The 13,532-nt window shown below is 39.6% G+C and overlaps 2 protein-coding genes across 2 annotated transcripts in view; one reads left to right on the top strand and one right to left on the bottom strand.

The window, feature by feature from the left end:
- The window catches only part of cacna2d4a (calcium channel, voltage-dependent, alpha 2/delta subunit 4a), a 101,905-nt gene that overhangs the window by 47,869 nt on the left and 40,504 nt on the right, over positions 1–13,532 (top strand). The gene's annotated exons all lie outside the window — the stretch shown is intronic.
- Positions 1–13,532, bottom strand: part of lrtm2a (leucine-rich repeats and transmembrane domains 2a) — a 31,674-nt gene that overhangs the window by 16,704 nt on the left and 1,438 nt on the right. The window contains exon 2 of the mRNA XM_063501249.1: positions 5,294–5,495. Within this exon, the coding sequence (XP_063357319.1) occupies positions 5,294–5,378 (85 nt within the window). The 5' untranslated portion in view covers positions 5,379–5,495. The remainder of the gene's footprint in view (positions 1–5,293; positions 5,496–13,532) is intronic.

Here is a 13,532-nt window from a genome sequence, read left to right as displayed (position 1 = left end):
TGTTGCATGACCCATGTAAATGTTGTGGCCTCACATTAGAATACTTGTCTGCTCTTGTCTGTAAAAGGACGCTATTGCAGATGCAACTTTGCAAACTTAAGCTGTGCTGCCACGTTCCCTTCAGATAGAAAAGAGGCTTTCACCTGGCAGCCCTTCTAAACAAGCCACGCTTGTTCAGTCTTTTTCTAATTGTACTGTCATGAACTTTAACCTGTAACATGCTAACTGAGGCCTGTAAAGTCTGAGATGCAGCTCTTTGATTTTATGCAGTGTCTCTGAGCACTGCATGGTCTGACCTTGGGGTGAATTTGCTGAGACATCCACTCCCAGGAAAAATGCGGCTTTGTGTTTACACACACCTGAATGCTCCAGACCTGCAAACGTCTGTTTTTATAGATAATCAATAATTAAAGTGCATTTAATTAGCAGCACCTGACTGCTCCTTACCCTCTTAATTCTTGTGGAAGCAGTGAGAGTGAACTTCAGTCACAGGACTGAAAAGAAACCTCCTTTTTATATGATTGTAATATATAAATTTGGAATGATCTGAAGTAGCTGCTCTGATCCTGAATTTAGAATTAGTTCCAAAGTGCTAGAAATCTTTTTTTTCCTAATTGCATGACCTTTTCAGAGGCTTTTATTTTTTTTTCACAAGGACTAAATGAGGACATCTCAAAACGCTGTGTTATCGACCATTAATTTAGGACCATTATCAGCCATTTTCTGTGATTACTTAGCCAGAAAAGGAGTATTTTCTGTCAGGAATAGCCTCGCTATGATCATTATAGCTTATCAGTGTCAAGCTAGATCTGTGCTAGATGTGCTGTGAGTGTGATACTGTATCTGTATCATTTGGCGAGTGTTAAAGTGCTGTTTGTGGGGCTTAGGATTTATCTGCACCACAAACACCATCCAGCGGATTTATCCCTGCCAGTGTCCTTTGAAAGTGGGCCAGGACCATTTATTTGTGTGTTTCATCTGGCACATTGCTGTTGTACCTGCATCTAACCACACAGTGGTAAAAAAGAAAGAGCTGGCGGGTATATGCATGGAGATTTCTGCATGCCTTCAAGCCGAGCTGTCACAAAATTAGAGCCACAACAAACGAGATTATAGCTCGCCACAATCAGTCGACATATTACAAGACACAGCTAATAAGCTGGCCATGGGAGCAAGCCACAGTGACCCTTTAGCAGATGATATTTACATATGCACAGAAAAAACCCAATAAAATATAATAACATATAAGAAAATATGAAAAGTTTATATGGAAAATTTGAAGTAAAATTGAGTAAAGGGGAACAATATTAATTACATTTTTTTTACAGAACAAAGAAACAATAAAGAGTAGAAATCCTCTTTCATTTTACTTTAATCAAGCAATTTTGTTTTTTGTTGACTTTAATAATTAGGATATTTATTTATTTCTTGCCTCTCTATAAAAATAACTATGAGTTACATTAAAATAGCTATTGATCGCAAACTTGAATTAGCCAGATGCTTTGTATGGTTTGCCAACGAGCTGTCATTCCAGTCTCATATAACACTATGTGAAGGGATGATCCTCTACTCCAACCCTAATGCTGCACACACACAGTGTCCCACTGCGGTTGGTTTCATGCCAAACCCAACATCACAGCAGGGTTGAAAAGTGCCACCAGCTACTAACCACCTGGTGGTAGGGATTTTTTTTTCTTGCCTCTCGCCTTTATTTAGACAGCACAGCAGAGATAGGCAACGGGGGGAAAAGGGAACAGGGAATGACAAGCAGCAAAGGTCTAGCTGAGTGGGAGTTTATCCTGGGACTCTGAGATAAAGGGCATTTTAGCTCATTTGGTATGCATCTTGACTACCCTACAATCGACCCTAAGTCATTAAAGTTTGTTAATCCATCAGTTTAACAACCCGGTAGCTGCTGCAGGTCGACCAAAAAGTACTTTTCATTGAAGCCATTTTACTGTTTTTAATGGCAGTCAGTTCGAAGCAGCTAAACCAACTGTGATGGCTAAATTCCAAACCTAATGCTACACCCTTAGTCAGTGCACTGTATTACAGCTGTACTCCAAGCATAATGCTAAGTCACGGTATTATGGCTTCACTCCAAGCAAATATTGTAACCCCAGCCAGTGTATTATATCGCTGTTCAAAGCCAAATCCCAACTGCTGTCATTCTCTCTCTTTCACTATCACTCTCTTGATTAGAAGCTCTGCAGCCAGGGTTTTGTTTGGGGTTGCAACAAACACATAAGCTCACAGTCAGATCCTGTGTATGCTTATGTGTGTGTGTGAGAGATCGAGAGTAGGAATTAACTGATACCTTCTTGTGTGCAAGTGTGTGTGTATGTGTCAGAAGAGTCTCACAGTCTGCTGGGATGGTGGAGGCCTGGAGGCACCATATGGTCTCCGTGTCGCTCATAGACCCCTTTTCTCCTCTTTCGCCTCTCCTCCTTCCTCACTGTCTGCTCTCTTTCACTACGCCTCTTTGATCTCACATCTCTCTTCCTCCTCATCTCTACTCCCCACTGTTTCCCCGTTTTTTCTTGCTCCCTCTATTTCACTTTGTGTCACTCATATTTTATATTCTCCCCCTCTAGTTTGTTTTTAAGTCTTGAACTCTTTAGCTGTCATCTCTAAACTCTTTTAGCCATTTTAGCCATTTTTCTTCAACGTTTCTTGATGGTGTAGTGTAACTATTTAGAGTATTTCTGGATTATGGTCAAACTTGTGGAGTGCAGGCTTTTCTAGCTCGTATATTCACCAGGGAATATAAAAGTCCAGATAGATATCTGGGTTGTTACCATACTAGAATTTCGAACTTGATACCGATACCCAGAAAAATACCACAAGGGGGATTGTTTTTAAAGTGAAGATGATAGTGGTTTGTGCAAATGCATGGCATGAACCATGCAGCTGGGTTTATTTCTTGTCTTCTGGTGGTTTGGCATCATATTTTCAGATGATCAAATAGAGTTGATAAAGTAGGCTGCCACTGTTTCTGTGTAGTTGCTGATAAACTTTTCTTTCCTTTAATCTGAGACTTTAAGAGAAACATAACACTTTTTAAAGGACAAATAATTGTGTTATCCTGTTAAATTAACATTGCCAGTTACAGCTGAGCAGGCCTGATAATGTTTGTTGCCTAGCTTGCACATTAACTTTATCATTAGCCATAGCTGCTAGCCACTACCTTAATGATAATGGCAGCTAATGTGGGTAATTGCTAATAGTTAAACAGCTTGTTAGCGTGTGTGCTGGCCAGGTTGTGATAACGGTTCAATGAAAATGGGGGGAGTTCTGTGTCAATAGGATGAAGGCGGCACTGTTGATATCTGCGTTGTTGCAAATAAATATCTAATCCTATAGTAATTTTAGTGTCAGTTAGTATCCGAGTATCAATTTTCCAGACAAAAAGGGTAAAGCATTTAAATACATTTTTGCATTTGACAATTTTATTTGGCACAACAACTGCAAAACACCCACAAGATGTCTGCCACAGCCTCCATCCATCAAGGCCAAAACTAGCAGACGCTGAAGAATACAAACACTTCCCAAAAGTCTCTCTCCATTTTTCTTCTTAATCCATTTTCTGTCCTTTGAACACACCGTTCGGGTTCTTCAGCATTTTGCAGTTCGCGCAGAATTATAATGACAATTCAGTGGAAACACGTAGTTTCAAATCCTCCCTGTCAAATTCTAGCTCTGAATGAACTTCTTCAGCAACACGCGGGCTTCATGATTTGATTGTCATTGCTGGCGCTGATGAAATGAAATTCTTACTGCTTCCTACTCTCGATATATCCGTTTCTCAGTAAGTTATATAGTATATGTATGTGTGTGAATTACAGCCTCAGTGGAGAGAGCAGAGGGAGATTCTTTGCTTTGCAAGAGACATACAGAACAACATTGAAAAAGCAGAGGGAAGACAAAGAAAACACCTGTTTTCAAAGAGTTTGGAAATATTTGTAATGCACATTATGTGCCGATCAAGTACATTTATCTTAACTGAGAGAGAGCTTTGGCATCAACACAGCGTGCTTCTTTTTGATTCAGTGTAATTGCAAGGAAAGGCTCTGAGACATTTAATGACAGATAGAATATTTTAGAGGAATTACTATTCCTGAACAGCTTAGAGTAGACCCTACAGCAAATATGCTACTAAAGCTTACGCAGGCATCCGAGTTAAACTGATTTGAATTAAATACCGAGATGGAGAGAAGGTTGGAGAAAATGTAAAGTGCAGGTAGAGAGAGAAAGGAAGAGGTATAAGGTGCTGGTATGGAGACAACGAGCAGCTCAGAGGGAGGCATATCTGTTGACTTAGAGTTTCTGTGTGGGTGTTTGGAGGTTCTGACAGATAGTGTTGCCCTGTTATTTAGTGTCCTCGGTGTTACACAGCAGTTTGTGGGGGCGTCTTTTTTTTCCCCCCCAGACACCTCAGGACCAATAATACCTTACCTCGCCAACAGGAAGACAAAGATCCCTGTTCTCTTAGTCTCTCTCTTTTGTAAAGCCATTCATTTACAGCATGTGCTCCTTCAGCATGCGCATGATGTAAAACAAAAGAGGAAAGGAGTGCCCTCGTGTTTGCCTATTAGCTGAAAAATTGCCTGGAATCTCTCAGAGTGAGAACCATTTGTGCCACTGTCTGCTCCACAACACACACACACACACACATGCATACAGCTGTCCTATCTGTTGCTATGCCACCCGACTTCTGATGGATTTTTGTTTTGACTGAGTGTACCCGCAATATGAGACGAAGGGGAAAAAAAGAAAAAAGATAATGGGTCCAAAGAGACTTGGATGCAGGGATGGACAGGAATAAAAGGAAGAGGCAAAGGGTGACAGGTGAAAAAAAGGAGTGAGATGCAGAAAAAACAAAGACAATAAGTGAAAGGAAAGGAAATCGTGGTTCGGAAAGGAAAAGATAGGCTGAATTAAAGAAAGAAAATATCATATCACTACATCTCACTGGCTGGATTAATGCAGTAATGTGGCATTTCAGTGGAAGCCTTGGCACGTGGCCACAGTATGCTCAGTGCCCTCGTCCTTTGAGTGCGTGCATGTCCGTGGGTATGTGTGTGTTCAATCATGCTGGCATGCAAATATTAGCAGCTGTCAAAACAGACAGTGTTCCTCCTTTCATGCATAGTTTGGAGTACAATAGATGTGAATAAAATAGACTGGAGTTGAGTAGGAGAGGAACAGCATGTTTTCCTCTCTTCTTGTTTTTTTTTTCATAATCTCACTCAATTTTGTCCTTATTGATCTGCTCTTTGTTTTCTTGACTCACCTGGTTTGGCCAAGTAGCAGTGGTAGATAGTGGCGCTAGCTGGGGGAAGGCCAGTGCCCCCAGGGGGGTGGGTGTGGGGGGGCATGACACAGAGCACTGCGGCCTTCCTCTGATGGAGGGACGGGACTGTGGAAGCGGTGTCAAGGCACCATGAGTGAGGCTCCCAACAATGTGGTGAATGTGAAAAATCACACCAAATCACCTGAACAGACAGAGAAAAGACAAGTATGACAAACACATCCACAATCCAAACTCAAATCCTGATCCCGAGACCGTATCGCATCGATTTGTTATCTCACGGGTTGCCAAAACCCCCGTGCAAACATGCATGCGCACTCCCATATGCCGTCAGCAGTGAAGGCTAAAGCAGCAGGATACCGTGTGTGTATGCGAACACTCATGTTTGTGATACATTAAAAGTGTGCTTCTCCGTTTGCACCTATCCTGGCAAGTGTGCATATTTATGTATGCGCATGCAGTCATCACAAACCACTGGTACATAATAGACATAAATAACACATGTTTTTTTCTTTTAGTCTACACAATCATTTTGCCTTTAATGCAGACAGACCCCCTAGTGCTAACTGTCTGGCACTGAGAGACAAAGCGTGAATGACACAGAGGGAAATGGGAAGACAACAGTGAGAGAGAGACAGAGAGATGGATAAATGTAGAATCTGTAAATTACAGCAAAAGTGGGAGGGAAGGAAAAGAAGGGATGAATGGAAAGAATAAAAAAGTGTAAGTGTTATTTAGAGCTGGGCGATAGAACGATAACGATATGTATTGCGAAATAACTTTTTCTCGATAGAAAAATTTAACTATTGCGATAGGCCTCATCTCTCTTGTCCTCTTAAAAAAAAGAAAAAAAGAACAGCCAATCCAAATTAAGTAGCGCAGAGCCGAACCAATCACAGCCGCAGCGTCACGTCACGTGACTTGTTGCGTACAGCACAAGTGCCAAGGTGCACATGTGTATTTGTTTTTGCAGCCGGGCCGCCCGGGTAATGAAGGAAATGAGTTTGCCGACTAGAGAAAAATCAACCGAGAGCGTGAGCGAAGGTTACCGAAGAAAAAACCAATGATGGTTCCAATGCCGGAGAAATTGTGGAACGGAAGGGCCATAGAAGTTCCGTAGTGTGAAGGTATTTCGGCTATTTCAAGTCTGACAAAAAACAGAGTAGCGCGCACTGTAAATTGTGCCGAAAGCAAGTCTGGAAATACAATAAACCGGTGCATGCTCAATCTCTGACTGAAAGCGCTAATTCGTCATTCAGCTTTTTGTCAGACTAAAGTCACTGTTAAAACTGTTTGAAAAGCTAAGCTATACAACAAGGAGAGATTGAGAATTTCCTTTTAGTTCTCAGTTTATTTGATATTGACAAAAGTTAGTCAATTTTGTCTGTTCTTCTGTAAAACGAACTAAGATTTATTTTTAGAATTAAAATTTTGTTTCTAAGTGGAATTGACAATTTAGTAGTCTGTTTTATTTGTTCTATTTTGAAACTTAAACGCTTTAGCGGCTGCATTTTGTGTAGTTTGCAATATTTGCCTTTATTTATCTGAAACTGAAGTTTCATGTTCCTTAAGTACATCTACCCTGTTGAACTTATTATGGGAAATAAATATTTAAATTAAAACAAGCTGCTAATTATTTCACATTTTACTTGTGAGCAACGGCACATTTAAATCTTACAAATATAGTTATTTGGCTTATATCGTGATATATATCGTTATCGCCAGAAATGAAAAAAACATGTCGTGATATGAAAAAATCTTATATCGCCCAGCTCTAGTGTTATTGTAAGGCTACAGAACTACCCTTGAGCAAAGACAGCAAAAGGTGATACAATGCTGCTCATACTCTCTAAAGCATATGATTCAGCTTGGCAAATCTATGAAAAAAAATCAACAAAACTTTTAGCAAAGGAAACAGTGAAACTATCCTCATTGATTTCCTAATAGAGGCAGCAAATCTGCAGAACCTCCTCATTGCAGAATGCTGCAGAAAACATAGTTACATATCATGTTACTTTTTTATATTTATATTGTTAAGTTAGGACTATGATAGAGTTCAAAGAAGACTGTCGATCTTCCATATTTGTTAGGTCGGGTCTGTTCTTGGACTTTCTGGCCATTCATTTCTCACACGTATGTGGTAAAGATGAGATTGGCAAGGCAGCAGTAAGATCCAGAACACAACAGAGAGCATGAGTGAGAACAGATAAACATGAAACATGAAAAGAGGAGCTGGGTTGAAGGTGGGCTGAAAGATGACTTGTAGATGTGTTGCGTCTGTACCCTGGTCGAAGCACGAGTAAGTCTTTCCCCCATAAAGATGACATTTGATTTAATTAAAAACCAGTTTTGAAACTTCAGTATATATCGATAAAGACATGATTTAACAACCATTAGAATAGTTTACTGTTTTTTCCAAAAGTAGCCTCATAGACAATGACCACCCTCACTAACTTCTCATGCAAACCCAGTTATTTTGTTCTATAAGTATGCATGAAATATGACAGGAACCACTCAGTTCAGAAAAAAAGTTTCAAGGGTCACTCCTAGTTGGCTTTCAAGGTTAATGCCCCCAACTGGATGTGAAGAATGGACTGAGATTGGCTGAGCTGCCAGGATTCCTATAAACTTGTCTTTGTGGCCTGTTTGAGTTAGTCATAGAGCTAGATATGTTGTTGTTTGGACTTGTAACTCTGTAAACTAATTTCAGTACAGTTTACTTTATATAGTACCAATTCACAGCAACCCTTGCCTTAGGATTTCTACAAAATTAGATAGATAACTACAATAATCAGGCATTCACTGGTAATCAAGCATTTGGTGACAATGGGGAGGAAGAACTCCCTTTTAACAGGAAGAAATCAGAATCAGGCTCAGGGAGGGGTAGCCATCTACCATGACTAGCTAGGAGGAAGAGGGGAAGAGAGGAAAGGAGAGGAAAAAAGTTTATTGTATCAGTTCGATAGATGGACTGAAAAATGAATGACCTGTGCCAATTACATCACTGTAGTGAAACTTATCTCACATGCTTAAAAACAAAGTTTTCTTGTCACTGTTGAGTAATTGCAGTGAAAATAGGTCTTTACAAGTGGGAAATTACCATAGAAGAAAGCTCTTATGACATGACTGATGCACAGTGTTGACTCATAACCCCCCTCCCCCCTGGGCCAATCAGTGTAATTTTGAAAATGCTAGAGTGTGCTGCTGTGAGATGTGCCTTTTTCCCAAAGTGTCATCACAACCCAATCAGCAGTGTGTGAAATATCCCACTAATCAGATTAGGCTGTTGTTCGATGGTTAGCTGTTTGCAGGGAAAACTCAGGCCGACTTTTTCTACACGGTTCATTTCGCTATCGAGTTGAACAGATTCAAAGGTGCATTTGCACATGTGATTTGCACTCGTTTGATGATGCATGTGCAGCAACTGTTAATTTACACCTGTACTACCTTAAATAGCCATGTTAAGAAAAATAACCCGAGGATAATGTTGTTGTGTTGTTCAACTTTCTGTGCATGGAGGCTTACTTTGAGAAGTATCAGTCAATCAATGTGCTCCATCAGTCTGCTAATCAGTTGTTAGTACGATAATTGCAATTGGTTGTATATCAATACTAGGGGAGAGGAGAAAGAAGTGGTGGAGTCACTGAATTAGGTGGGATAATGAGGAAAGGAGATATAGTAAGAAGATAGTGATGAAAGGATAAAAAGAAAAATAGAGACAAGGCAGGAAATACCAGAAGGAGTAGGGAGGTAAAAATAAGGGCAATGGGTAAAACAGGAAGCACATTAAAATTCTCCTGCACCACCTCTTTAGTGTTTTTGCGTGTGTATGTGTGGGTTTGAGTTGTCCTGTTTGTTGTATCATTATTGTCATTAGTACCTGGCAGACACTGAGGGAAATATAAAGCATTAAACTGATGTTGCGTTTCTTTATTTAGATTCTCTTTTGGTATGTTTTCTTATATTTCCACATTTATTCCTGTTTTTTTTCTTTCTTTGTGACCTTCATTTATTCAGCATTCGTTTCTCTCCTCGTGGCTTTCATTCATTCCCTCTCTTCCTCTCGGTCCCTTTCTCTCCTTAACAAAGGAACAGAGGCATGCACCGAGGATATTCAGCAGATGGATTTCCTGCATGTGATTAAAGTCACATTAGCTCTGCTCTACTGGGAAATTTCAGTTGTTCTTTTTAACTGAGCACATGAGCTTCTTTTGGAAAACTCAGAAGCATTAATGAGCAATGGAGGGAACTTAAGAAATTCTGGAAGATTCATCTGTTTGGTTTAAACTCTAAGCCGCGAATGTTTCATTTTTTTATTTTGCTGGTAGGGTGTGACTTGTAAAGCTACATTACCTTGGTTGATACTGTGACTGAGTGATTCAAATTTAAGTCTCTACAATTAATTAACGACTGAAAACCAACAGACTCACCAAAATGTGGGTATTTTTGGATTCTTGCTTGTCTGAGCCCCCTATACAGCCTCAGCACAGCAGAATTCATATGTATATCATTTGAAGAGTGCGTTCTTCAAAGATTTAACTTCATGCTTGTGAACTTATTTTCCATCAGATTGAATATTTCTGTGTGAAATAATTCTTATTTCCTTTTTTCACCTTTGGAACTGTAACTGGTGCCTGGGTTTTTATGTTGGCCATTTTTCAGATGATTCATGGCTCTGTTTATGTTTTGATTTATTCAAAGGAGGAAAAACAGCGCTTTTCTTTGCAAGCAAGTAAAACAATGAAATCATTCATTTTTCTAAATGGCTGCAAATACAGTGAAAGGAACTCACATCTGGTTATTAAACAAAGAGCAATTGACTTTTTTTTTTTGGCCTCTCTTTCGCCGTTCATTAGCTTAGTGTTGCCATTTTTAAACTACTTTGGAGGGAGGCACAAATATTTCAGCCAATATCGCCCTTTTGGCATCTTGACTAGTAAAATGAACTTTATTGATCGCACTGGCCAATGCTTATTTGTTCTGTTACAACAAAAGTACTGAGATGGCTAATTGCTCAGATAGTGTGATAAAGGGCTGAAGACCTTAAAAGTGGGACAAATTGGGGAATAAATAACAAAATCAATCAATTTCATCAGCAAGATCAGTAATAGTCCAGAATTTCACATGTGAAATAACATTTGAATTGTTAAAATGTGCAATTCATTCATGTTAAGCTTTGCCAAAATGTCATCATGTGTCTATGTATGCTGGAACTGATGTATTGAAGGTATAGCAGAAGGTCACCTCTGCAGCCACGTTACTGGTGATGTGGCATCAAGCCTGCCAGGCTATTCTCAGAAACCTTTTTTTGACCTGGACAGGGGGCACCCAAAATCTACACATGCACCTATGCACACATTTATATACATACACGTGTAAATACTTGGGTGTCAGAGTGACCCTGCCTATTGAGGAATCACGTAACACCTCCTCTCCTCCTCTCAGCTCCTCTTCTTCCTCCTCTCCTCTTTACATTCTACTTTTGTCACTAACTCTTTGCTGTACTCACTCAGGCTGCAGTTGCGTACCGCAGAGACTTTATGCAGGGCAACGTTTGACCACACGCCTTGGGGCAGACACATGAATCAGGCAGATTGTGTTTCTCCTCTCATTTATGGAAGGAGGTTGTTGATAGTGAGGAAGCGAGTTAACTTCATTCATGCTTGACAGGTTTATACTTTGTGATCTTGCTAATCAATTTCCAGGACATGCATATGTGTCCCCCACAAGATTATCAGCTCATGTAACAAAGCAACTTAAAGAATCGGAACAAACCTTATGTCTGAGTGATGTTTTTACAGTAGCTAGACATGGTTATATTTTGCCATCTTGAGCTCAAACCTTCTATGTCTTATGTTTCCATAGCAAATGTGCACAAATGCTTTAGGATGCAGAACAGATGGATAATGTACAACAAAGATACTCAGTGCTACAAGAGGCAGTAAGCAATAAATCAATTCTTTTCTACACTGTGGTCATCTGCAACGAGACAACTTAAACACCTTGACAAGAGCTTTAATCATTCGTGATTTGTCATGTTAGTGGGTTCAGCTGGAGGTCATCCAGTTTCATTTCTATATATCTGTGTGCAAAGGCAGGTGCATTTATGTCTGTTTGGATGTAGGTGTGTAGATTTTGAGCAAATAGCCAAATTCTTCACTTGAAACAGGGGTGTTAAACATAAGGCTTAGGGCATGCAAACCGGCCCACTGGATGATTTGGGAAAATAAGAGGGAGGGCATAAATTTTGGGCTTTAAATTGTATTTTAATAAGTTTTACAGCTTTTCTGGCTGATAAAGAGCTCCCATGTGGCCATCCATACTGGACCACAGTAATTAAGCAACAGATAAACTAGTGTACACAATTCTGTTTTTAATAGTGGGTCTACTAAACGTAAATGTAAAGTCAAACTTCTTCATATTGACAGAAAGGAGAGTTTCACCAGCCTGGCACACTCACGATCAAAGAGGGCTGGATGTGGCCCGCCATGTAAAATGAGTTTGACATCCCTGACTTAAAGCCATGCTCTTAAATCTCTTATATACACACAGACATGCATACAAAAATAACAGGGAATACAAAATCATGAAAAACACTTGAGTGTAAATACATTGTTAAATGTGCGTGTAACCGTGCAGGTTGCTGACAAAGGCAGAGCCAGGCAGCCAAGCTCCCTAAATCAATTTTTAATGGCTTTGTTACACTGGAGAGGGAAGAGATTGGGGCAACATGGCACACACACACATGCCTAACCACACGCCAGTAGCTGTACAAAAAGAGCAACGTACTGTATGTGTTGACAGGCACATGGTACAATTATATGTACAGATATATTATAACACATGCATGTAGGTATGCAGCCACATGTTGTACATTCATATGAATACCATTCTGTCCAAGAGTTGAATTTCACTGAACATATGCTGTTGATTTTAATAAGCATGGAATCGATATTAGACCATGTCAAGGTCAAGGAAAATTCTTTCCAAGACAAAACTTTTTCAGACTTGTGTCCCTCAGCTGTGGATAAACAGAACCTACTAAAGATGGTCAGTTATGCTTCAGATGGATTTGGACAGCTGACAGCTATTTTTATTTACACTCATTGTCTTGGTATTGTAACTGTATATTATGTCATGATTATTATTATTATTATTATTTTGGTTTCTTTACTTTTATTCTGTGTAAATGATCAGTTTTTGCTAATATCACATACAATCTTAGCTGGTCTCATTTTTTGGGGGACACCACCCAAATCTGACAGTAGCGTTTAGGAGTAAGATTTGTCATTTAGTTAAGTGCATCATTAATATCACCCAGACTCATTAAATCCTTTGCAGCTGATATTATCTAAATCATTTAATGAGTGGTTTCACATAAGCCCCCAGACTGGCCTCAATTGTTAGCCATGTTTCTTAGTAGACATACAAAACTAGTGCAGCCACATAATCCATTAGTTTTATAATTGTTTTCTCTAGAATGATGTCAGAAGGTGTCTTTGGTGTCTTTCGTTACTTGGAAAATAGTCCGTTTTCATTCATTCTTAACGAAAGCAGAGAGACACAAAAGGGTGATGAAACCTCACACCTACTGCATGATCATACAATCACAGTGCAGCTATTGCAAGCTAATCACTCTTACATCACACCATCTGAAAAGAGATTAGAGCCCGTGAAGTGTTATAAAGCAGGTAAAAACAGCAACACACTACCCAGAGGCCTCTGAGTGAGAATTAACGCAATGCCATTTAATGGCATCTATCAAGGGCTCTACATTGATTAATATTACATAAGATATTGTGAAGGTCATGAAAAGAAAGTACTGAAGAAATGTTCAACCAAGTTTCCATTAAACTGTTGGAGCAGTGTAAGTCACAGCATGTAGAAGGTACAGTATAAAAAACAAGTAAGCATAGATCATTTCAACAGTTAAAGCAGGTTTGCTTATATTCTGTACTGTGCAAAAATAGCAGGATGATGTGCAGCGGTTGTGATGTACTGGCTAAAGTCAGACCTGTAGATCATGTGACTTTAGGTTATGCATGAGACTTTTGAGCAAGCAGCATTGTCCAATTGAAACAGTTTTGACTTTATAAGCTTTAGAGCATTTAACTTTAAATCAGGAGGATGGATGTATGGATAATGGATGGATGCATGGATGGATGGGTGGTGTTTTTCACATTAGTTCTTTCACTAATTTGATTGGACTGAATATACACCT

Source organism: Pelmatolapia mariae, linkage group LG17 (genome assembly GCF_036321145.2).
Source record: "Pelmatolapia mariae isolate MD_Pm_ZW linkage group LG17, Pm_UMD_F_2, whole genome shotgun sequence".
NCBI classification, from domain to species: Eukaryota; Metazoa; Chordata; class Actinopteri; order Cichliformes; family Cichlidae; genus Pelmatolapia; species Pelmatolapia mariae.
Note: the sequence above shows the minus strand (reverse complement) of the source record. Positions and strands in the feature narration are given on the sequence as shown.